General features: G+C 38.6%; 1 protein-coding gene across 1 annotated transcript in view; it reads left to right on the plus strand.

Annotated features, from left to right (window-relative positions):
- Positions 1-24,037, plus strand: part of LOC150083781 (EF-hand calcium-binding domain-containing protein 6-like) — a 208,138-nt gene that overhangs the window by 64,244 nt on the left and 119,857 nt on the right. Inside the window, exons 6-8 of the mRNA XM_090378599.1 lie at positions 7,163-7,299; positions 10,593-10,763; positions 11,846-11,945. Coding sequence (XP_090234725.1) covers positions 7,163-7,299; positions 10,593-10,763; positions 11,846-11,945 — 408 coding nt within the window. The remainder of the gene's footprint in view (positions 1-7,162; positions 7,300-10,592; positions 10,764-11,845; positions 11,946-24,037) is intronic.

Below are 24,037 nucleotides of genomic sequence, written 5' to 3' on the forward strand. Positions count from 1 at the left end.
TAGATTTACTAGCCACTCACCAACATATTGAGGACTTACATAAAATATTTGCATTTCATAGGGAAAAATTTGAAGAGATTTATAAACTTTCACTAGATATGGCTAAAAATTTAACAATAAAAATAGAAATACCTAGACGATGTTCCATACAGAAATATAGATACAATTGTCCTTGAATCACACCTGAAGACTATTATCGGCAATCAGTATTTATCCCATACTTAGATTCTTTAATTTCATCTTTAAAATCAAGATTTTCCTCGGATAACAAAATAGCATTTTCAGTATTTCAGTTTCATCCCAAGAATGCTCTAAAAATAGATAAAATGAAGTCCCAAAATAATGTCAAAAAAGTAAGCGAAAAATATAATTTACAATATTTAGAAATAGGGGCAGCAGCGTGGTATAAAAAATGTATAAATTTGACTGATATTCCCCAAACTTTACCAGAAGTTTTGGAACATTGTGACTATTCCCTTTCTATTAATTCGGCAATAACTATTGGTATGACATTACCTGTTACGACCTGTACCATTGAAAGAAGTTTCAGCACCTTGAGATGTGTGAAAACGTGGTTAGGGTCCACTATCTCAGAAACTCGTTTATCAGGCTTATGTATGATTAGTGTGCACAGGAAGAAACTAGAAGAGGAAGCGGTAAAGAAGAAATTTATTGAAAATATCATCAATAGGTTTGCAAGCGATAGACGGAGAATTCAATTCTTATACGATGCGTGATTATTGAAATTATATATATATATATATATTAATTCTTGTTTCCTTTATATTGTAAATTTATATACATTATGTATGTGTTTTTGTATTGATGCAATACAGTATTCTATAATCCACTTGTGAAAAAAAAAACCCAAAAAAATTAAATAAAAATTTATTGATGTAATTATTTGTCTCCAAGCTTTGCCCCCTCTGGAAAATTTTTGTGGACGCCTTTGTGAATAACCTTTTATTGCAACGCTCTGCATCCTGCCCTGAAGCCATCCAGCTATCCATCTAAGGATTTTCCCTGTGATTCCAACCTGTTCCAGCTGATAAATCACCGGGAAGTACATGGTGTCTAGCATTAGTAGAGGCATTTGATGCAAGAAAGCAAGCTTATGCAGCATCAGCCAAAAAAAAAAAAAAAAAACCACTTCCACTTCACCCCTCTGTTCGTTCAAAATACCTGTCCAGCTGAGCCTTAAACTTATTTAGGCTATCAACCTCCACTACAAGGGATGGAAGTCTGTTCCATCAACCAACCACCCGCTGGCTAAAGGCAAATTTCCGCACGTCTATCCTACATCTGTCTTTCCTCAATTTGAATTTATGCCCTCTCAGGTGATTATTCTGAGCTAGAGGAAGAATCCCATCAGCATTGAGCATGCTCAAACCATTCAAGGCTTTATACACCTCTATCAGATCACCTCGCTGGTGCCTAGTCTCCAGACACTGTAATTTGCAAAACTTAAGCCTTTCTTCGTAAGAGCACCCCTTTGTTCCATTCACTAATCTTGTTGCCCTTCTCTGTTCCAGCAGCTCTACATCCTTCTTGAAATGAGGCCTCCAGACCTGTATACAGTACTCTAGGTGTGGCCTGACCATTGCCTTTTACAAGGGAATAATCACCTCCTTATCCCTGCTGGAAAAATTCCTGTATATCATTGACAATATTCCATGAGCTACTCTTGCAACCCGCCTGCACTGCTCAGAGAACTTCATATCTGCCTGCACAACAACCCCCAAGTCCCTTTCATTCTCTACCACTGTCAGTGTAGTACCACAGAGTTGATACGTTGCTCTGTGGTTGCTGTTTCCCATATGTAGTACTTTACATTTGTCAATGTTAAACTTCATTTGCCACCTCTCAGCCCATCTGCTCAACCTTTCCAGATCCTGTTGCAGCAGCATAGTGTCAGTAGTGTCCTTGACAACCCTGCCAACCTTTGTATCGTCTGCAAACTTGGACATTAAGCTTGATATACCATCATCAATATCATTTATAAATACAGAAAACAATAATGGACCCAACACTGAGCCCTGAGGGACTCCACTAATAACATTAGTCCACGATGAGCAGTGTCCATTGATTACCACTCTCTGTCTTCTCCCCCTCAACCACCCCTTTATCCATAGCAGCAATTTGCCTCCAATGTCACACTGCTCCAATTTGTGTAGCAGTCTTCCATGTGCAACAGTATCAAAAGCCTTTCTAAGATCCAAGTATATAATATCAAAGCTATTCCCTGCATCCAGTTCTTTTGTGACTGCATCATAGTATCCAATCAAATTGGTCAGACAAGACTTCCCCTTAACAAAACCATGCTGTGTCCAAGCTATAACTGAAGTCTTGTCTAATTGATCCTGAAGTGCTTCTTTAACCAGTGCCTCCATTAATTTTCCTGGAACAGAAGTTAACCTCACAGGTTTATAATTACTTGTGTCAGCCTTTGATCCTCCTTTGTGAATTGGGGTCACATTTGCACATTTCCAGTCTATGGGTACCTCCCCTGAGTCCAAGGAAGCTCTCATAATTATGGCTAAGGGTTTGCTTACTTGCTTTGCCTCCTTTAATATAACTGGATAGATCCCATCCACCCCGGGTGCCTTTCTTGTGTTTATCTTCAACAGTTTCTCCTCCACTTTACTCCCAGTTATTTCAAGATTCTGTAGCTTACTGTTAGAGTTGAATACACCTCTGGCATTCTCCTCGCTGAATAACTCCTCATGTGTGAATGTGGATGCAAAATATTCATTTAGTTTGTTAGCTACCTGAGCAGGATCATCAACAGTTGACCCATCAATATCAAGTTGACCAATCTGATTCATCCCCTTCCTTCTAGAGTTTACATAAGTAAAGAACTCTTTGCTGTTTTTCTTTGCATCCCTTGCCAAGGATTTCTCGTAATCTGCCTTCGCCTGCCTAACCTCCTTTGTAACTTGGTTGCATATCAACTTGTATCTATCATAGGCTTCTGTGTCATGTGTTAATTTGTAAGTATCCCATGCATTTTTCTTCTCTGCCATATGCCTCATTAGTTTATCTGAGATCCATTTAGGTCTAAACCTTGAACAATATTTCTTAGTTGGTATGTAAAGCCTAGTAGCTTCCAAGATAAGTTCTTTGAATGCTTCCCATTTTGAATTTGCTGTTGGTAACATCATTAGTTGGTCCCACTGTATAGAATTTAAATACTGTCTCAGTTCATCGTAGTCGCCTTTACGGAAGCAATAACCCTTCCCTTTACCCCTAATGGTAGTTACCTCTTTGAGTAAATCCCACTTCAGCACACTGTGATCACTGCCACCTAGTGGTTCCTGTATCTGCAGATTCTTAATGCGTGAAGAATCACTGCTGATAATCAAATCAAGAGTATTACTCCCTCTAGTTGCCTCCCGAATATGCTGATGTAGAAAACAATCATCCAATAAATCCACAAAAGCCCTGCTGGTGTGTGAGTGACCAGCCCCCAAATTCCAGTCAATATTTGGGAAATTAAAATCTCCCATTATAAGACTCTCTGATTTACCGGCCCACTCTATTTCCCTGTACAGTTTCTTATTATACTCATCAGAGTCATTAGGCCTATAGCGCACTCCTACTCTCAATTTTGATTTCCCTATGCTTATGTCACACCAAACTGACTCCACACTGCACTGTCCAGCGATGTCGACTGGCTTCACTTCCTTGGTTTTTGTGTTTCTTAACTAATAGCATAACCCCTCCCCCCTTCCTATCCTGTCTATCCTTTCTGTAGACGTTGTACTCCCCAAATTCCAGTTCTGCATCCCTTATATCTGTGTGACACCACGTCTCTGATATCCCAACAATATCTGCCTTTGATGTTTTGAGCAATACCTCAAATTCATCAAATTTATTTACTAAACTCCTAGCATTGGTGTACACGCAAGTATACCTGCACCTGTTTCTATTCTTAGCTACCCTAACACAACCTATGTGTTTACTTGTACCGCAATGGCTCCCAGCAGTCTCTGAAATATCATGCATCTTGTTTTTCAGACTTCTGCTCATTCTAATAGAAGCAGTGCAAGAATCTCTTTCACCTTTGCCAGTGGCTACTGTCAATCTATTGGTCTTTGTCTCCCCCCAAGTTAGCAGTTTTCCGACCCACCTAACACTGCCTCGATAGCATCAGCAAATATTCTTGCACCCTTTCTATTTAAGTGTATCCCATCCCTGTAGTAACCACTTGTGTTGGACTGAGTCAAATGCTTTGCTGAAATCCAAATAAACAATGTTGAAATTATTTCCTAAATCCAGCTCATGAGTGACTGTGGTAAAATAGCTAACTGAATTTGTTAAACATGATTTTCCCTTTAAAAAACCATGCTGTGTATCCTTCAGAATTCCACCCTCGATCATTGCCTCCAGATTTTTGCTACTACTAAAGTTAGACTGACCAGTCGGTAATTTCCCACTACAGTGTTTTGGTAGTTTTCTGACCTATGTAACACTGCCTCAAAATCATCAGCAAATATTCTTGAAATCCTTCTATTCAAGTGTAACCATGTAAAATCAGTCTCCGTTAACAAACAAAGACCAAGCTGAGAAAAATTTTGCTGCTCTGTCGAATGCGGAGGATCATGAGCCTTGCAGTCTCTCCAGGGCCAAATTATTTGATAAGGCTCACATGATGTCTTTCCTCTTAATCTGTCCAGAATTTATACACTTTAAACTTAATCCTGATTTGCAACTTTTTCTCAAGTTCAAGTTTTACTCTTCTTAATACCATTAGTACTGGCATGTGCATCAATATCACCTTTTGTCTGGGCAGACATTAGTATTAGTAGAGGGATATTATGCAAGAAGGCAAGCTTATACAGCATCAGCCAAAAAAAAAAAACAAAACAAAAAAACCCCCTTCCCATTTCATCCATCCATTTGCTCCAAAAGTTTGTCCAGTTTTTCCTTGAATTTATTAATCAACTTCCACAACAACAGATGGAAGTTTGTTCCAGTAATCATCCACCTGCTGACTAAAGGCAAATTTACACACATCTATTCTACAACTGTCTTTCCTCAATTTGAATTTATTCCCCCCTCAAGTTCATAATCTGAGCAAGATAATTAAGCTTGCTTAGTCTCCAGATGCTGCAGTTTGCATAACTTAAGCCCTTCTTGGTATGAGTACCCCCTTTGTTCCCCTCAGCAATCTCATTGCTCTTTTCTTCTCTACTCCTTCCAGCAGCTCTACATCCTTCCTAAAATGAGGCCTCCAGACCTGTATGCAGTACTCAAGGTGTGAACTGACCATTGTCTTATACCTAAGGATAACAACTTATCACTGCTAGCAAAATTCCTGTATGTCATTGAGAAAACTCCATGATTTGCCCTGGCAGTCTGTCTGCACTGCCCAGAAAACTTCATATCTGACCGCACAATTACCGCCAGGTCTTTTTCATCCTTCCACCACCCTGAATTTAGTACTCACATTTGGTATGTTACTTTGGGGTTACTGCTACCCATATGAAGTACTTTGCATTTGTCAATGTTAAACTTCATTTGCCACACCTCAGCTCATATTTCTAACTTTTCTAGATCCTTTGCAGTAGCATACTGTCATTGACAACAGTACACTACATATCCATGTTGTATTATACTTATCCTTCTTACACAATATATTTTCCATTTCTTTGGCAATAGAGTAACTGATTATAGCTGCTTCCTGTAGAACTGGTGTGTTTTGCTTTATGGGCACTATTAATGGCCTAGAAGCATATGCTCTTATGAATTTATTACGTTATGTTTGTAGAAGAATGTTCATTGGCCAATTTGCATAACTCACTGGAAGAAAACCCCACACCCTCCCTTCTGAGACTGGCTAACTACAGCCTTGATTGAGTCGTGGATAGGTGGAAATGTAGCATGCCAACTAAGCTGTCTTGGATGATTGTCTGTAGTGATACATGGATTACTTTTGGCTGTGTATGAGGGAGGGGGATATCCATATGTTTTTTGGTCAGATAATAATTATATATAGCTGATACACAAGGTAGGCCAAGACCTGGTTGAAGGTCCAACTTTAATCAAATAACACAGAAATACAGGAAATCTCAATAGCATAAAATCTACTTTATACTTGAAGTGTAAAGTAAACTACTTCAAGTATAAAGTAGGTATTTCAGGTTTCATCTACAAGTGTTCAGTATTAGTTTCTTTAGTTATCTTGCAGGCAGCCTGTTTCTTCTAATTCATTTAATTCTTCCCATATATGCTACGGTATCTTTGTCAATCTTGTGATGTGCAAATGAAGTAGAGAGTGTTACCCATTCCTTCAGAAATCTTCAGGGAATAAAATATGAATTGTCAGGGCTGTGGAACATGGGGAACTATGAAATGGATTGTACACTTCCAATTCACTTACCAATGGATATTTTGTGTTTTACCTTAATATTCAAGTGAAACAGCCTCGTTACTAAGCATGTAAAAAAATTCATTAAATTTTCCTCCTCCATATACTCTAACTTGTTATTGCTAAAGATCAGCCATCGTTGCTTATTAGTGACACATAGAACCTGTATTACATGTTCCGAGTGTCATTCTAAGTTTCTTCATGCAGCTACAGTTTGTTACTAGCATTGGTCACAAGTCAGTGTAATTGATCAACTTTTCTAGGCTAGCAATAAATATGCTGCCACATTGGCCTTTGATGTTTCTGGCTTCCACCTCCTTAGTCAGGATGATTTCTTTTGCACACTATTCACAGAACTTCTTGTACCGCTGGTATGCAGTCTCCCTGTGTGGGTAGTTTGGTATTTAATTTTAATTTTGTTTGCAAAGCCTGATAACATCAGTTGTATACTTTGTTTGTGGAAACAAATCACACAGAATTATCATTTCTGAGAACCTCTGAAATACACCATTTTAGCCTGAAGCCATTCCTTGAAAAGTTCAAGAGACTTGTTCCTCAGAAACTTGAAGTGTTTCACAGAAGAAAAGCCTTATAAGCCATTTCATGCCATTATATGATTTCCTGTATTTTTATATTTGATTAAGTTGTTTCATCTCATCCTGTATGTGTGTGTATATTATGTTATTCCAATATAAAGTTTATATTTTTGATATCACATAGCATTTTTTGAAAGATTTGCTTTGTTGGTCTGTAAACTTCTTTTGTATATGCATATATTTACTGTTCATTTAGCTGACTCCAGAACTAAGAAATGTAGTTAAAGCTATGTGGTTACATGATTATAATAAGGATGGAATGATTCAGAAGAAAGAATTAAGAAAGGTGCTCGAAACTTACTCTTTCAAGTTGAATGATTCCCAGTTTAATGAGTAGGTATTTGTTAATGTTGTTATTAATTAGCATCTGCTGGCCCATTTACATTGTGGCCTCCAAGTTTCTTTCAGAAACCTTAAATCATATATCATTTTTTGCATTTTGAAAATATCCATTGTTGTTTCTGCCCTTCTAGATTAGTGTTTCTTGTATATTTTGTCAAATAGCATATAAGTTTAATCTGGAAGCTTGGGGGTGCTTTTTTTGGTCTGTACTCATTATTAAAGAAGAGTGCTGAATGTGGAGCACCACTGACCTGTGTTGTGGCACACTGAAATACACATCATACATCTATACATTTCAATTTAGGTTATCATATGTTTAAATTAACAATTACTTAAAAATATATATGTGTGTATGTTGTGATAAACATGACGTTCACAAACTCGATGGGAGCAAAAATGGTTGTGAAGCTTAGTTGTTATTCTTATTTCTTGTCTAGCTCCTTATTCTATTATTATTCTTCTTATTATTCTGTCAAAAATTTGTTGGTTCTTGTGGATTTAATTGGAAGGATCCTGTCATCTGCTATATTAAGTGAACTGAGCTTAATGGACAGCCAAATAGTCATTTAGAAAAAAAAAAAAAAAAATTGCCCTAACCAGATAGCTACAAAGAGGAATTTTGCTGTTTTCATGGTTCACCAGAATATCCTCCAAACATGCTGCTTCTGGTAGTTATACAAGCTGATCTCTTGAACAAGGGATGGCAACTATCCATGTTAACCTGAGTTGAGACAAGACTTCTGTCTGGTTGGAGGAGGGGTTTTCCTTGGAGGTGAACTTGAAGTAGTGAGAAAAATTGAGTCCAGCTGGTGATTGGGCCCAATTAAAAGAGTGGAACAGGATCAAGATTGTATCCAATTGAAAGATTGGATTGTACCCAATTAAAATAGTGGAACAGGTACCTTGTGGCTATAAGTGGCCACAAGGCTCCTGTTCCACTTATGCCACTTATGGGCCTAATTCTTCTTGCAGGTAACCTGATGACTTCTTTGAACAGGGTAATATGGTGGAGTTGGTTTTAGCCATTTTCCGTTTGAGTTCCCTGAAGTTTGATTTTGTATGTGTGTGTATGCATGCTACTACTTTAATACGAGAAACAGTACGAAAGTAATGCCTCCTATTTTTTCCTCAAAAAATTTAATTCCTACAACTATACCCTTTACATCAATTAATCCTCAATCATTAATAAATACACAGTTATTTTCCTACAAAGTCACCATCATTTCCTTCAGTCAGATGCTGTATTCCAATCCTGTAAAAGTCCTTACTCTTGCTCCGGAGAGCATTACGAACACTGTGCTTGAGTTGGTTGTGGTCCACAAAATGGGTTCCCTGGAGTACATCGTTCAGCAGGCTGAAATGATGATAGCCAGAAGGTACAAGAACTGAGCTATGAGAGGGATGAGGAAGAACAGTGCACCCCAGTTTTGCAGTGGCTTCCATCATGCGCAGACTAGTGTGGGGTCATGTGTTGTCATGGAAAAGAACCTTAGTAAGGTTTTTGTCTGGTCGAATGCTATGGATGCAGGCCTTCAACTTTTTCAATGTTTCTGCATATCGATCTGAGTTGATTGTGGTGCCACACTCCAAGAAGTCCACAAACAAGACCCCATCTTTACCCCAAAACACTGTTGCCATGACTTTACCAACAGAAAACTGGCTTTTGAACTTCTCCATGCACTGTTAATTTTGATGGTGCCACTCCATCGACTGTCTCTCCGTTTCAGGGCCATAATGGTGGACCTGTCTTACGTTACTCATCTTTGGAGAGAGAGAGAGATTCAATAGAAAAGTTTGGTGGAACTCAAGCAGTTGCTTTTGACATTTCTAAAGCTCTTCTAAAAGTGCTCCCATCTTATAGATTGCTGATTGTTTTTGCACTTGGATATTCACTTTTCTTTCTGACCACTCACAGAATGCAGAGCCATTTACGTGATTGATGTAAATGGCTCTGTATTCTAACTTTTCCACTGATGCTGGTATTCGCCAAGGTTGTCTTTCTCTCTTACTGGTTTCCTCTTGTGTATTAATGACCTTCTTTCACTGACTGGAAATCAATCTTCTCCATACTTCTTCTGATGATAGATCAGAAAATATGGTCTTCTACTTTCCAGTTTTAGAAACCTTTCACTACATAAACAGCTTTGCTTGAATATCTACCAATTCCTTAAATGCTTATCTTCAGGTAGTTCTCCAATGAGACAAATAAAATTTATTTAGCTTGAACTCTTCTGAAACTTAGTCCTGTCTTATTTTTTACAAAAAAGCATCTACTTTAGATATTCTTACAAAAAAGTGTCTACGTTAGATATCAAGTATCTCTATTAGTATCTCAAGTAGTATCTTTATTAATCTCTCTTGGCATAAGCACATTACAAATATTGTTTCCTGTACATCAAAAGTGTTTTTTTTTTTTTGTTTTGTTTTCAGCATTACTTTTATTCTAACCAACTACTCATTCTGTACAAATCTAAAATCTATCCTAGCATTAGAATATTTTTCTGTATCAAGGCAATATTTCATATTGTAGATTTGGGTATCCCCAAAACCTTTCTCAAGCTTCTGGACTCTGTTCAAAAATGGACAGGTTACTTAGTGACTTATCTCTTACAAAGTCTCTCCACTGTCTGTCTCATAGACATTCTGTTTCTGCTGCATTCATTTTCTGCAGATACTTCACTTCCATGGGTGCTTTCTTCTGAAATAGCATCTGTAATTCCCATGATCTCTTCCAAATATTTCTGAACACATGCTGCAAATAGTCAACTTGCACTGACTGTCCAACCTCCAAACTCACAGAATGAGCTTTTTCTCTTCTTATTCATCCCCTCTGTTTCTTTTCTCTAGAACAGCATTCCTTCACTGGTATTTTGCAAAAATTACAATCTGCAGAAATTCTAGTCCAGTTTCAACAAGTATCATGTCTTCTCAGCCTTCAGTTGGTTCTAATACCTTTTATGTTTGGAATTTTCATAAAAAAAAATATATATATATTTTAAAAAAATGAATCTACAAAAAAAAAAAAAAAAATTCTCAACATTCTGTTTAGGGTCATAGTGACATCAGAAAGTGTCTTATTTTTAATGTGTATATATGCAGAGAACTATATACATATATATATATGTATATATGCTTTATTATGTACAATTTTATACTTGTAAATTTATACCATAATACTAATTTATATAGTAATTTATAATTGATAATTATTGTTATAATTTGTAATATCATCTGTTATTTACTATACTGTTAATACAAATACTATTATAAATTACTGATTTCAGACTATGGAATCGTTATGACAGACAGAATCTTGGATTAATATGTTATAAGGATTTCCTGGTTAAACTTGGTGTTAATGTAGAGCGGTATCAAAAATATATGCCCAGAGAAACTGTAGCTAGAGCTTTGGTTTGGATGGAAAAACAGGCTGATGATTTCACAGAAATGCTTCGGTAAGTTTGATGTACAGAAGTATAATAGTAAATTTTAATTTCTGGTGCATTATTGTATTATCAACTTTTTTTTACAGCATCACTATGTAAGGTTGTGGTAAAATCCCATATTTTTCAATATTCTTCAATTTATATTATGTCACACATATACTTACATATCCAGAAATACCACATGATACTGAAAAAGAATAAACAGCTCTATGATTCAAACTTTCATTAGACTGAAATTTACAACAAGAGATTAGCATCCAAAACTTATCCTAATTACCCGTATTTTATATATCAGTTCAATCACCACATCTCAGTCTGCATTCTCCTTTGTGCCATTTGTTAGTATTCTATTTCTAAATAAAGCTGGGTAGCCAATGGTTAGGCACTCTAAAAATACCATTTAAATTTAAGATATTGTATCATACCTATTAGCTGATATCTGTCCTCCAGACTTAGATTACAGTAGTCATTTTGGCTCCATGTAGTGAAGACAAAATGGCTTTTACTCTTATTTATGTTGGAATCTAAGAAAATTATAATGTATATAACAGTAAAAGAGTAAACAGAATTTACTTCTTGTTTCCTGTTTTACATATATTGTCATGATAATATTAATAGCATTCACAGGATGCATAACCAAAGGTAAATATCTAGCTTTTTTAAATTAATAACTGTTCTTCCTATTTTTTTATAAGATTTATCTAACTTCAACATATATCATTGCACATGTTATGTAAATAAATAATCTTTATTGGCAAGTTGCCAAGAGTTTACACATAATAGTGCCCACATGTGTAACATATGTAGAAGCTTCTGCACTATGATATTTTCTTCAAGTTGATTCGTTTATTATGAATAGATGAAATTGTAAACAGGGCTGTTAGTAGTTTTATCTTACCACGTATTTTGCTTTTATTATTCTATATTTTTATCATTATTACTTTTACTATCATGTTACAAATGTACTTATATTTGTGACATGATAATATCACAAATAATTATGAAAAAAATTAAATTATTCTTAGTAATAATATTATTAAAATACAGTTTAAATGAATTATATATGTTTCAGTAAACATTGTTCTCCGTAGGTTACAACAGCGGCAGAGAAGAGCTGCTTTGGAAGGCAAAAATGATCCTTCTATTCAAGGTCTTCCATTAGAAGAGATTGACAAAATTTTTCGCAAAGAGGTTAGATTTTTTTTTAAATGCGTAATAAATAAAGTTCATTAATCACCAAAAATAATTTACAGGCCACATTACTGGACACTACAGGAAGTGTGTGTGTGGAGGGGAGAATCTATAAGATTTCGTTTGGATATATAGTAACATAACATACACATAAACAGACAATTACAAAATTCTACATTATCCTAAACACAATAAAATAACGAACTACAATATGAAATCAAAAGTTAGTCATGAAGTAATGTGACATTACTAAATAATCAGGAGTAAAATCTAGTAACATTTACTGGCATAGTGCAAAAATTTGAAAAATTATTTATGTCAGTCATCTCAATAAGCCGAATCCTTGGAGACTGATCAAAGTCAATATCAGAAAGTAATTTGGATCATCGATGATTACATTAGAAAGCATTTCTTGAAGGTTAAGAGCTTCTGCAGGTTTAAAAAAGCACTGGAGAGCTTCTATGAGCTCTTTCTAGGATTCTCCATTCCACACTCTCTGAAATGATGATGAACTCATAGACAACAGAGCAGAGTTTTAGTCCCATTGTGAGCTTCTGCACATATGCTTATGTGTTGGGCCACAGTGTAACAGAGGTTGTTAAGAGATGTGCTGTAAGGCTGGTGAATCCAATTTTTGACCAACTTTAGGATCCAGAATTGTAGTTTCCAAAGAGTCTTCAGTGTAGACTGCCATGGATGCCAGTTAGTTATTAAGGGTGTATCTTATTAGTTAACCAGTTAGTTATTAAGGGTGTATCCTATGATTGAACTGAAATGAAGTTCCTGATGGTTTCTCTGTTGTGAGATCAATAAAGGTTGAGTTCATACCTCTGAACACCCTCAGAGCTTTTTTGAGTGAAGGTATTATATTAGTTCTCTGTAAGAAGTTTTCATACAAAGCAACACCAAACAATTTTACTGCATGAGTGTGGAAGAAGAACCTAGGAATAGAGGGTTATCACAGAAGGAAAGAGAGAGAGAGAGAGAGAGAGAGAGAGAGAGAGCTTGAGGTTATCTTTGACAAGCATTCAGTCAAGTATTCTCTCTCTCTCTCTCTCTCTGTCTCTCTCTCTCTCTCTCTCTCTCTCTCTCTCTCTCTCTCTCTCTCTCTCTCTCTCTCTCTCTCTTGTAACTCATTCATGTGGGGAAGAACTATTAAAGAAAACAATAATCAGTTATTAGTTGAGAAATGGACATTACTCTTGCAGGGAGGGCTTATAAAAGTACATGAAAAGAAGACATTTCACTTGAGTGATATTAGAAAATTTATTTATTCTTGAATTCTAAAATTTCAGATTACAAATATGCTAAGTTTAGAGTATTCCAATGCTGAACTAGTTAAACGGGATATGTGTTTTGGCATTAACATTATTAGCATTAGCATTACAAAGGGCACATGATGCAAGAAAGCAAGCTTATATAGCATCAGCCAAAAAAAAAAAAAAAACCCTTATTTCACCCATCCTCTTGCTCCAAATATTTGTCAAGTTCTGCCTAGATTCTATTTAAGCTATCAACTTCTACAACGACAAATGGAAGTTTGTTCCAGCAATCAACCACCCACTGGCTAAAGACAAACTTCCGCACATCTATCCTACAACCGTCTTTCTTCAATTTGAATTTATGCCCTCTCAGGTGATTATTCTGAGCAAGAGGAAGAATCCCATCAGCATTGAGCTTGCTCAAACCATTCAAGGCTTTATACACCTCAATCAGATCACCTTGCAGGTGCCTAGTCTCCAGACACTGTAATTTACAAAACTTAAGCCTTTCTTTGAAACCCTTTGTTCTGTTCACTAATCTTGTTGCCCTTCTCTGTACTCGTTCCAACTGCTCTACATCCTTCTTAAAATGAGGCCTCCAGACCTGTATACAGTACTCAAGGTGTGTTGCCTGACCATTGCCTTATACAAGGGGATAATCACCTCCTTATCCCTGCTAGAAAAATTTCCTGTATATCATTGACAAGACACCATGAGCTACTCTTGCAGACCGTCTGCACTGCTCAGAAAACTTCATATCTGCCTACACAATTACCCCCAGGTCCTTTTCATTCTCTACCAGTGTCAGTGTGATACCACAGAGTTGATACGTTACTCTGGGATTACTGCTTCCCATATGTAATACTTTACATTTGTCAATATTAAAAGTTGCCACCACTTCTCTGCCATCTGCTCAACTTTTCTAGATCCTGTTGCAGCAGCGTACTGTTATTAGTGTCATTAACAACAATGCCGACCTTCATATCTTCTGCAAACTTAGACATTAAGCCTGATATACCATCATCAATATCATTAATAAATACATAAAACAACAATGGACCAACACTGAACCCTGAGGGACTCCACTAATAACATTAGTCCACGAAGAGCAGTGTCCATTGATTACCACTCTCTGTCTTCTCCCACTCAACCATCCCTTTATCCATAGCAGCAATTTGCCTCCAATGCCACACTGCTCCAATTTCTGCAGCAGTCTTCCATGTGCAACAGTATCAAAGGCTTTTTCTAAGATCCAAATATATGATATCAAAGTTATTCTTTGCATCCAATTCCTTTGTGACTATATCATAGTATCCAATCAAATTAGTCAGAAAAGACTTCCCCTTAACAAACCCATGCTGTGTCCGAGGTATAACTGAAGTCTTGTCTAGATGATCCTGCAATGCTTCTTTAACCAGTGCCTCCATTAATTTCCCTGGAACAGAAGTTAAACTAACAGGTCTGTAATTACTTGTGTCTCCCTTTGATCCTCCTTTGTGGATTGGGTTCACATTTGCACATCTCCAGTCCATGGGTACCTCCCCTGAGTCGAGGGAAACTCTCATAATTATGGCTAAGTGTTTGCTTACTTCCTTTGCTGCCTCCTTTAATATAATTGGATAGATTCCATCCACCCCAGGTGCCTTTCTTATGTTTATCTTCAACAATTTGTCCTCCACTTTACTCTCAGTTGTTACAAGATTATCTAGCTTACTGCTAGAGTTCAATACATCTCTGGCATTCCCTTCCCTGAATAACTCCTTATGTGTGAATGTAGATGCAAAATTTTCATTTAGTTTGTTACCTGAGCAGGATCATCAACAGTTGAACCATCGATATCAAGTGGACCAATCTGATTCATCCCCTTCCTTCTAGAGTTTACATAAGTAAAGAACTCTTTGCTGTTTTTCTTTGCATCCTTTGCCAAAGGTTTCTCGTAATTTGCCTTTGCCTGCCTAACTTCCATTGTGACTTGGTTACAGACCAGCTTATATCTAACAAAGGCTTCTGTGTCACCTGTTAATTTATATGTATCCCATGCATTTTTCTTCTCTGCCACATGTCTAATTAGTTCATCTGACATCCATTTAGGTCTAAATCTTGAACAATATTTCTTAGTTGGTAAGAAAAGCCTAGCAGCTTCCAAGATTATTTCTTTGAATGCTTCCCATTTTGAATTTGCTGTTGGTAACATCATCAGTTGGTCTCACCGTATAGAATTTAAATACTGTCCCAGACCACCGTAGTCACCTTTACGAAAGCAAAAACCCTTCCCTTTACCCCTGATGGTAGATACCTCTTTTAGTAAATCCCACTTCAGCACACTGTGATCACTGCCACCTAGTGGTTCCTTTATCCGCAGATTCTTAATGCATGAAGAATCACTACTGATAATCAAATCAAAGTATTACTCCCTCTAGTTGCCTCCCGAACATGCTGATGTAGAAAACAATCATCCAATAAATCCACAAAAGCCTTGCTAGTGTGTCAGTGTCCAACCCACAAATTCCAGTCAATCTCTGGAAAATTAAAATCCCCCATTATACGACTCTGGGATGAGTCTGTATTTCCCTGTACAGTTTCTTACTAGACTCATCAGAGGCATTAGGCCTATAGCACACTCCTACTCTCTATTTTGATCTCCAATGCTTGTCACACCAAACTGACTCGACACTACACTGTCCAGCGATGTCGACTGGCTTCACTTCCTTGGATTTTATGTGTTTCTTTACTAATAGCATAATCACTCCTCCTTTCCTATCCTGTCTATCCTTTCTGTACACATTGTACTCCCCAAATTCCAATTCTGTACTGCTTATGTCTGTGTGACACCACATCTCTGATATCCCAACAATATCTGCCTTTGATGTCTTGACTAGCCCTTCAAGCTCATCAAATTTATTAACTACACTCCTAACATTGGTGTACATGCAAGTATATATGCACCTGTTTCCTTAACACAGCCCATGTATTTACTTGTTCCACTGTGACTCCCAGCATTCCTGGAAATCTAAATTGCCTTGCTTTCCAGGCTGCTGCTCAATTGCATTTCAATAGAAGCAGTGCAAGAATCACTTTCACCTCTGCCAGCAGCTACTGTTAATCTAGTAGTCCGTAAGCAATGACAACAGCCATTCTTATTCCCCAGCAGTTACAAACAGATATATGACAATATGTGCATGCAGCCTGGTAGACAGAAAAAGAAAAAAAGGAAAGGAAGGGAAGAGGAAGAAGCACGCTAACATAGATCAACATTCCTTACCAATTTAACCATCAGTTTCTGAATGCAGTACACGATGACTACTCTGTTGATTTTCTACCTGCTGTCTATCATCAGTATGCAGAATAATGGGTTCTGTTATAGGATGTATGCGGGTTGAAGAATTACGATTAATAGGACCTGCGACAGCTGTGTGGAGGGCTTCTACCCATGCAAGATGGTGTGCATTATGAACCGCATTCAATATTTGAGTGTTTGTCTTGGGGGGGGGAGATTATAGTGCTGTTCAACTGAATAATGCTCCATGACAGCAGAGCTGCTAAAATTGCCTGAATAGTTCCTCATACTCAGAAACACGATCACATAGCCTGCACTCAGTTTAGCCCATGTAACCTACACTACATTCTGGGAAAGCAATATGATATACCACCATTGAACAATTCAACAGTGGAAGGGTAGATTTTATCCTAGGCATAACCAATTGCAGTCTTCTACCAGGAAGTTGTCTGGTGCAGATGTTTGGATGATATATTTGCAGTCATTCCCCAGAGTCCCAAGGAGCTGTTATTCCAATACCTCAGTTCTCTGTCAAAGTACATTTCTTTTACAATGAAAATGGAGGCAGTGAATGCTCTCCCATTTTTCGATATCTTGTATGACCAACTTGATTGGATACTATGATGCAGTCACAAAAGAACTGGATGCAGGGAATAACTTTGATATTATATACTTGGATCTTAGAAAGGCTTTTGATACTGTTGCACATGGAAGACTGCTACACAAATTGGAGCAGTGTGACATTGGAGGCAAATTGCTGCTATGGATAAAGGGGTGGTTGAGGGGGAGAAGACAGAGAGTGGTAATCAATGGACACTGCTCATCGTGGACTAATGTTATTAGTGGAGTCCCTCAGGGCTCAGTGTTGGGTCCATTATTGTTTTCTGTATTTATAAATGATATTGATGATGGTATATCAAGCTTAATGTCCAAGTTTGCAGACGATACAAAGGTTGGCAGGGTTGTCAAGGATACTACTGACACTATGCTGCTGCAACAGGATCTGGAAAGGTTGAGCAGATGGGCTGAGAGGTGGCAAATGAAGTTTAACATTGACAAATGTAAAGTACTACACATGGGAAACAGCAACCCCAGAGCAACGTATCAACTCTGTGGTACTACACTGACAGTGGTAGAGAATGAAAGGGACTTTGGGGGTGGTTGTGCAGGCAGATATGAAGTTCTCTGAGCAGTGCAGACGGGCTGCAAGAGTAGCTCATGGAGTATTGTCAATGATATACAGGAATTTTTCCAGCAGGGATAAGGAGGTGATTATTCCATTGTATAAGGCAATGGTCAGGCCACACCTAGAGTACTGTATACAGGTCTGGAGGCCTCATTTCAAGAAGGATGTAGAGCTGCTGGAACGAGTACAGAGAAGGGCAACAAGATTAGTGAATGGAACAAAGGGGTGCACTTACGAAGAAAGGCTTAAGTTTTGCAAATTACAGTGTCTGGAGACTAGGCACCAGCGAGGTGATCTGATAGAGGTGTATAAAGCCTTGAATGGTTTAAGCATGCTCAATGCTGATGGGATTCTTCCTCTAGCTCAGAAAAATCACCTGAGAGGGCATAAATTCAAATTGAGGAAAGACAGATGTAGGATAGACGTGCGGAAATTTGCCTTTAGCCAGTGGGTGGTTGGTTGGTGGAACAGACTTCCATCCCTTGTGATGGAGGTTGATAGCATAAATAAGTTTAAGGCTCAGCTGGACAGGTATTTTGAACGAACAGAGGGGTGAAGTGGAAGTGGGTTTTTTTTTTTTTTTTTTGGTTGATGCTGCATAAGCTTGCTTTCTTGCATCGAATGCCTCTACTAATGCTAATGCTAATCTTGGTTCGGCACATGAGGAGATGGCTAGTTGGTTACATCGGTATATAGGAAACCTATATGCCAGGGTCACTTTACCAACTATAAATCGGCTCATGCCCCATGGCACTTGTATAGTACGGTGAGAGCTTTGTTCCGCCGAGCTTGGTCACATATGGGCAACATCACTGACAGAGAGGCTGAATTTTCTAGAATTCAGGTGGATTTGTTCAAATGCGACTACACCCCTCATGTTATGGATAGAATAAGAATCCAATGTAATAAAGTTGATTCTCCTCCTTGGTGTGACAAGTCATGTATCACCACTGCTTATATATCTCCTGCTATCCGGGTGTCTCCACTCATTTTGCCAGGATTTTACTAGGTTATCATAGTGGATGTGCACAGCTTCCTGGCAGAAGATTGCAATCGGTTATGCCTAGGATAAAATCAACCCCATCCATTGTTGCATCATTCAGTGGTGGTATACCATATTGCCTATCTGGATTGTTGGGTAGGTTACTTTGGTGAAACTAAGCACAGATTATGTGATCGTGTTTCTGTGCATGTGGAGCCTATTTTCTGAGCCAATTTTAGCAGCACTGCTGTTGAGCAGCACTATAATCTTAACTGCCTGATGAACATTAAAATATTGGATATGGCTCATAATGCACGTCCATTTTACATGGTTAGAGATCCTCCATATAGCTGTCATGGGGCCCATTAATTGAAGTTCTGGGACTTGCATACATTCTATTATGGAGGCCGTTATTCTGCATAGTGATGAGAGATGGCGGATTGATAATTGAATGAGTAGTCAGCATGCACTGGTTCACAGACTGATGACTGAATGGCTGAGGATGATTTTTTTTTTTTTTTTCTGTCTTATGGGCATCCACTCAATGCGCATATTGTCCTATATCCGTTTGTAACTTCTGAGGTATAAGAATGGCTGTTGTTGTTGTTGTTGCTGCTTCAGTCTAGGTTTAAAAAGAAACCCATATGACTCATAACCACCCTCATATGATGATTATTTTATTGCTTTTATTCTATTTCTATTTAATGTATAGCACTGGTCAACATGTAAAATGTTACAAAAATGAAAATACCCAATCTTGACTAATTTTATGCTGCTGATCACGAAAATCACATTAAAATTTGTTGATTGCCTCTTGTTTTCAAATTACAGTTGGGATCTCATATGAGTTACTCTACATTATCAACTAAGACTCTTAGCAAAATGGATGGCAATACCACAGTTTCAGTACTACCACGCTCTTATCATGTGGTCAGCAACTGTCGCCTCATTCTGCCTCACGTAATAAGTTGTCGCTTCAAATGTGTTTTCAACTCTGCTGCAGGAATCCTCGAATATAGCTAGGTACTGGGTGATTTGTTCTCAGTTAACAGTTGTTCTCTGTGAGATTCCTATTTTTTGCACAGTATTTGTGTCATGTAAGATTAATATGCCCTGTAATTGTTTGAATAGTCTGGATGACTTCTGTTACATATGTGGAGAAGTCATGTTAGCCTCAAGAAAGCGTCTCTTAATTCGAGCCATAAAAAGAGGCCTACTTCTTGTACTTTGGGTGTAAAGTAGGTGCCAGGACAAGAACTGGGCCCCACACATATGCTGCACTACCTGTTCATCAAAACTCAACGTGTTGGTGAATCGAAAGGGGCGTTTTATGCCTTTTGCAGTGCTGCCCATGATATTAGCATTAGCATTAGCATTAGTAGAGGTATTTGATGCAAGAAAGCAAGCTTATGCAGCATCAGCCAAAAAAAAAAAAAAAAAAAAAAAAAACCCCACTTCCACTTCACCCCTCTGTTCGTTCAAAATACCTGTCCAGCTGGGCCTTAAACTTATTTAGGCTATCAACCTCCGCCACAAGGGATGGAAGTCGGTTCCACAAACCAACCACCCGCTGGCTAAAGGCAAATTTCCGCACGTTTATCCTACATCTGTCTTTCCTCAATTTGAATTTATGCCCTCTCAGGTGATTTTTCTGAGCTAGAGGAAGAATCCCATCAGCATTGAGCATGCTTAAACCATTCAAGGCTTTATACACCTCTATCAGATCACCTCGCTGGTGCCTAGTCTCCAGACACTGTAATTTGCAAAACTTAAGCCTTTCTTCGTAAGAGCACCCCTTTGTTCCATTCACTAATCTTGTTGCCCTTCTCTGTACTCGTTCCAGCAGCTCTACATCCTTCTTAAAATGAGGCCTCCAGACCTGTATACAGTACTCTAGGTGTGGCCTGACCATCGCCTTATACAATGGAATAATCACCTCCTTATCCCTGCTGGAAAAATTCCTGTATATCATTGACAATACTCCATGAGCTACTCTTGCAGCCCGTCTGCACTGCTCAGAGAACTTCATATCTGCCTGCACAACCACCCCCAAGTCCCTTTCATTCTCTACCACTGTCAGTGTAGTACCACAGAGTTGATACGTTGCTCTGGGGTTGCTGTTTCCCATGTAGTACTTTACATTTGTCAATGTTAAACTTCATTTGCCACCTCTCAGCCCATCTGCTCAACCTTTCCAGATCCTGTTGCAGCAGCATAGTGTCAGTAGTGTCCTTGACAACCCTGCCAACCTTTGTATCGTCTGCAAACTTGGACATTAAGCCCGATATACCATCATCAATATCATTTATAAATACAGAAAACAATAATGGACCCAACACTGAGCCCTGAGGGACTCCACTAATAACATCAGTCCACGATGAGCAGTGTCCATTGATTACCACTCTCTGTCTTCTCCCCCTCAACCACCCCTTTATCCATAGCAGCAATTTGCTTCCAATGTCACACTGCTCCAATTTGAGTGGCAGTCTTCCATGTGCAACAGTATCAAAAGCCTTTCTAAGATCCAAGTATATAATATCAAAGTTATTCCCTGCATCCAGTTCTTTTGTGACTGCATCATCGTATCCAATCAAGTTGGTCAGGCAAGACTTCCCCTTAACAAAACCATGCTGTGTCTGAGCTATAACTGAAGTCTTGTCTAAATGATCCTGCAGTGCTTCTTTAACCAGTGCCTCCATTAATTTTCCTGGAACAGAAGTTAAGCTCACAGGTCTATAATTACTTGTGTCAGCCTTTGATCCTCCTTTGTGAATTGGGGTCACATTTGCACATTTCCAGTCTATCAGTACCTCCCCTGAGTCCAAGGAAGCTCTCATAATTATGGCTAAGGGTTTGCTTACTTCCTTTGCTGCCTCCTTTAATATAACTGGATAGATCCCATCCACCCCGGGTGCCTTTCTTGTGTTTATCTTCAACAGTTTCTCCTCCACTTTACTCCCAGTTATTTCAAGATTCTGTAGCTTACTGCTAGAGTTGAATACACCTCTGGCATTCCCCTCGCTGAATAACTCCTCATGTGTGAATGTCGATGCAAAATATTCATTTAGTTTGTTAGCTACCTGAGCAGGATCATCAACACTTGACCCATCAATATCAAGTGGACCAATCTGATTCATCCCCTTCCTTCTAGAGTTTACATAAGTAAAGAACTCTTTGCTGTTTTTCTTTGCATCCCTTGCCAAGGATTTCTCGTAATCTGCCTTCGCCTGCCTGACCTCCTTTGTAACTTGGTTGCATATCAACTTGTATCTATCATAGGCTTCTGTGTCATGTGTTGATTTGTAAGTATCCCATGCATTTTTCTTCTCTGCCATATGCCTCATTAGTTCATCTGACATCCATTTTGGCCTAAACCTTGAACAGTATTTCTTAGTTGGTATGTAAAGCCTAGTAGCTTCCAAGATAAGTTCTTTGAATGCTTCCCATTTTGAATTTGCTGTTGGTAACATCATCAGTTGGTCCCACTGTATAGAATTTAAATACTGTCTCAGTCCATCGTAGTCGCCTTTACGGAAGCAATAACCCTTCCCTTTACCCCTAATGGTAGTTACCTCTTTGAGTAAATCCCACTTCAGCACACTGTGATCACTGCCACCTAGTGGTTCATTTATCTGCAGATTCTTAATGCATGAAGAATCACTGCTGATAATCAAATCAAGAGTATTACTCCTCTAGTTGCCTCCCGAACATGCTGATGTAGAAAACAATCATCCAATAAATCCACAAAAGCCCTGCTAGTGTGTGAGTAACCAGCCCCCAAATTCCAGTCAATATCTGGGAAATTAAAATCTCCCATTATAAGACACTCTGATTTACTGGCCCACTCTATTTCCCTGTACAGTTCCTTATTATACTCATCAGAGTCATTAGGCCTATAGCACACTCCTACTCTCAATTTTGATCTCCCAATGTTTATGTCACACCAAACTGACTCCACACTGCACTGTCCAGCGATGTCGACTGGCTTCACTTCCTTGGTTTTTATGTGTTTCTTAACTAATAGCATAACCCCTCCTCCCTTCCTATCCTGTCTATCCTTTCTGTAGACGTTGTACTCCCCAAATTGCAGTTCTGCATCCCTTATATCTGTGTGACACCACGTCTCTGATATCCCAACAATATCTGCCTTCGATGTTTTGAGCAATACCTCAAATTCATCAAATTTATTTACTAAACTCCTTGCATTGGTGTACACGCAAGTATACCTGCACCTGTTTCTATTCTTAGCTACCCTAACACAACCCATGTGTTTACTTGTACCGCAATGGCTCCCAGCAGTCTCTGAAATACCATGCGTCTTGTTTTTCAGGCTTCTGCTCATTCTAATAGAAGCAGTGCAAGAATCTCTTTCACCTCTGCCAGTGGCTACTGTCAATCTATTGGTCTTTGTCTCCCCCCAAGCTAGCAGTTTTCCGACCCACCTAACACTGCCTCGATAGCATCAGCAAATATTCTTGCACCCTTTCTATTTAAGTGTATCCCATCCCTGTAGAAGCAATCTCTCCTGTTAACAAGTACAGTCCAGGCTGAAAAAAATTCTACCCCTTGAGCCTTGCACAATCTTTCCAGGGCCGAATTGATCGACAAGGCTCTCATCATATACTCCCTCCTATTGTGTCTGGGCAGAATTGCAGACACTTTCAAATTCAACCCTAATTCTCGGCTTTTGTTCAACAGTGACCTGTACTTGTTAAGTAATTCTGCCGGTCTCCTACTCTTAATATTATTAGTGCCAACGTGTACAACTATATCACCTTTTGTGCCCTTAAAAGATGATATTCGCTCTACAACGTCATCGACCTTTGCCCCTGGCAGACATACCCTGGTCCTGTTCCACCTATCTTTTTTACAAAGCATGTTCCCCGTTTCCCTGACAATAGAGTCACCAACAACTACTAGTTCTTTCGGGACCAGCGCATTCTGCCTTAGGGGTTGTCTCTGTGTCACGCGATGCCCAAGTGCAAGCTCTGGCGTTGATGTGGGCAGCTGAGAGCTTGATGGGCCCCTTCATTTAGTTTCTTCGAGGGCATCCACCCTGTCCTTCAAGCTCTCATATAGGCCCACAAGAACGCCGAGTTGTTGCCTGATATCGATACACTCCTTGCATCGCGCACACACAAAGACATCCCCCTTGGCAGTATCATGTCCCGTACCCGATTGCTCTGCAAACATCAAGCAAACAGTGCATTTTATAAGGCTGTGAGTCAGAGGACAACTGCCCCCCTCAGTTCTGTTCTGAGCCACAGCACTTCCATTAGCTTGAGCCTTTTGCTTTGCTGCTCTGGTCTGAGTCATGATTCTATTAATTTATTAATTAATTATGTTATGTTATTAATTATATTACGTTTGTAATCTAAGTCGTTA

Source organism: Mastigoproctus giganteus, chromosome 7 (assembly GCF_048544385.1).
Source record: "Mastigoproctus giganteus isolate SK-2022 chromosome 7, ASM4854438v1, whole genome shotgun sequence".
NCBI classification, from domain to species: domain Eukaryota; kingdom Metazoa; phylum Arthropoda; class Arachnida; order Uropygi; family Thelyphonidae; genus Mastigoproctus; species Mastigoproctus giganteus.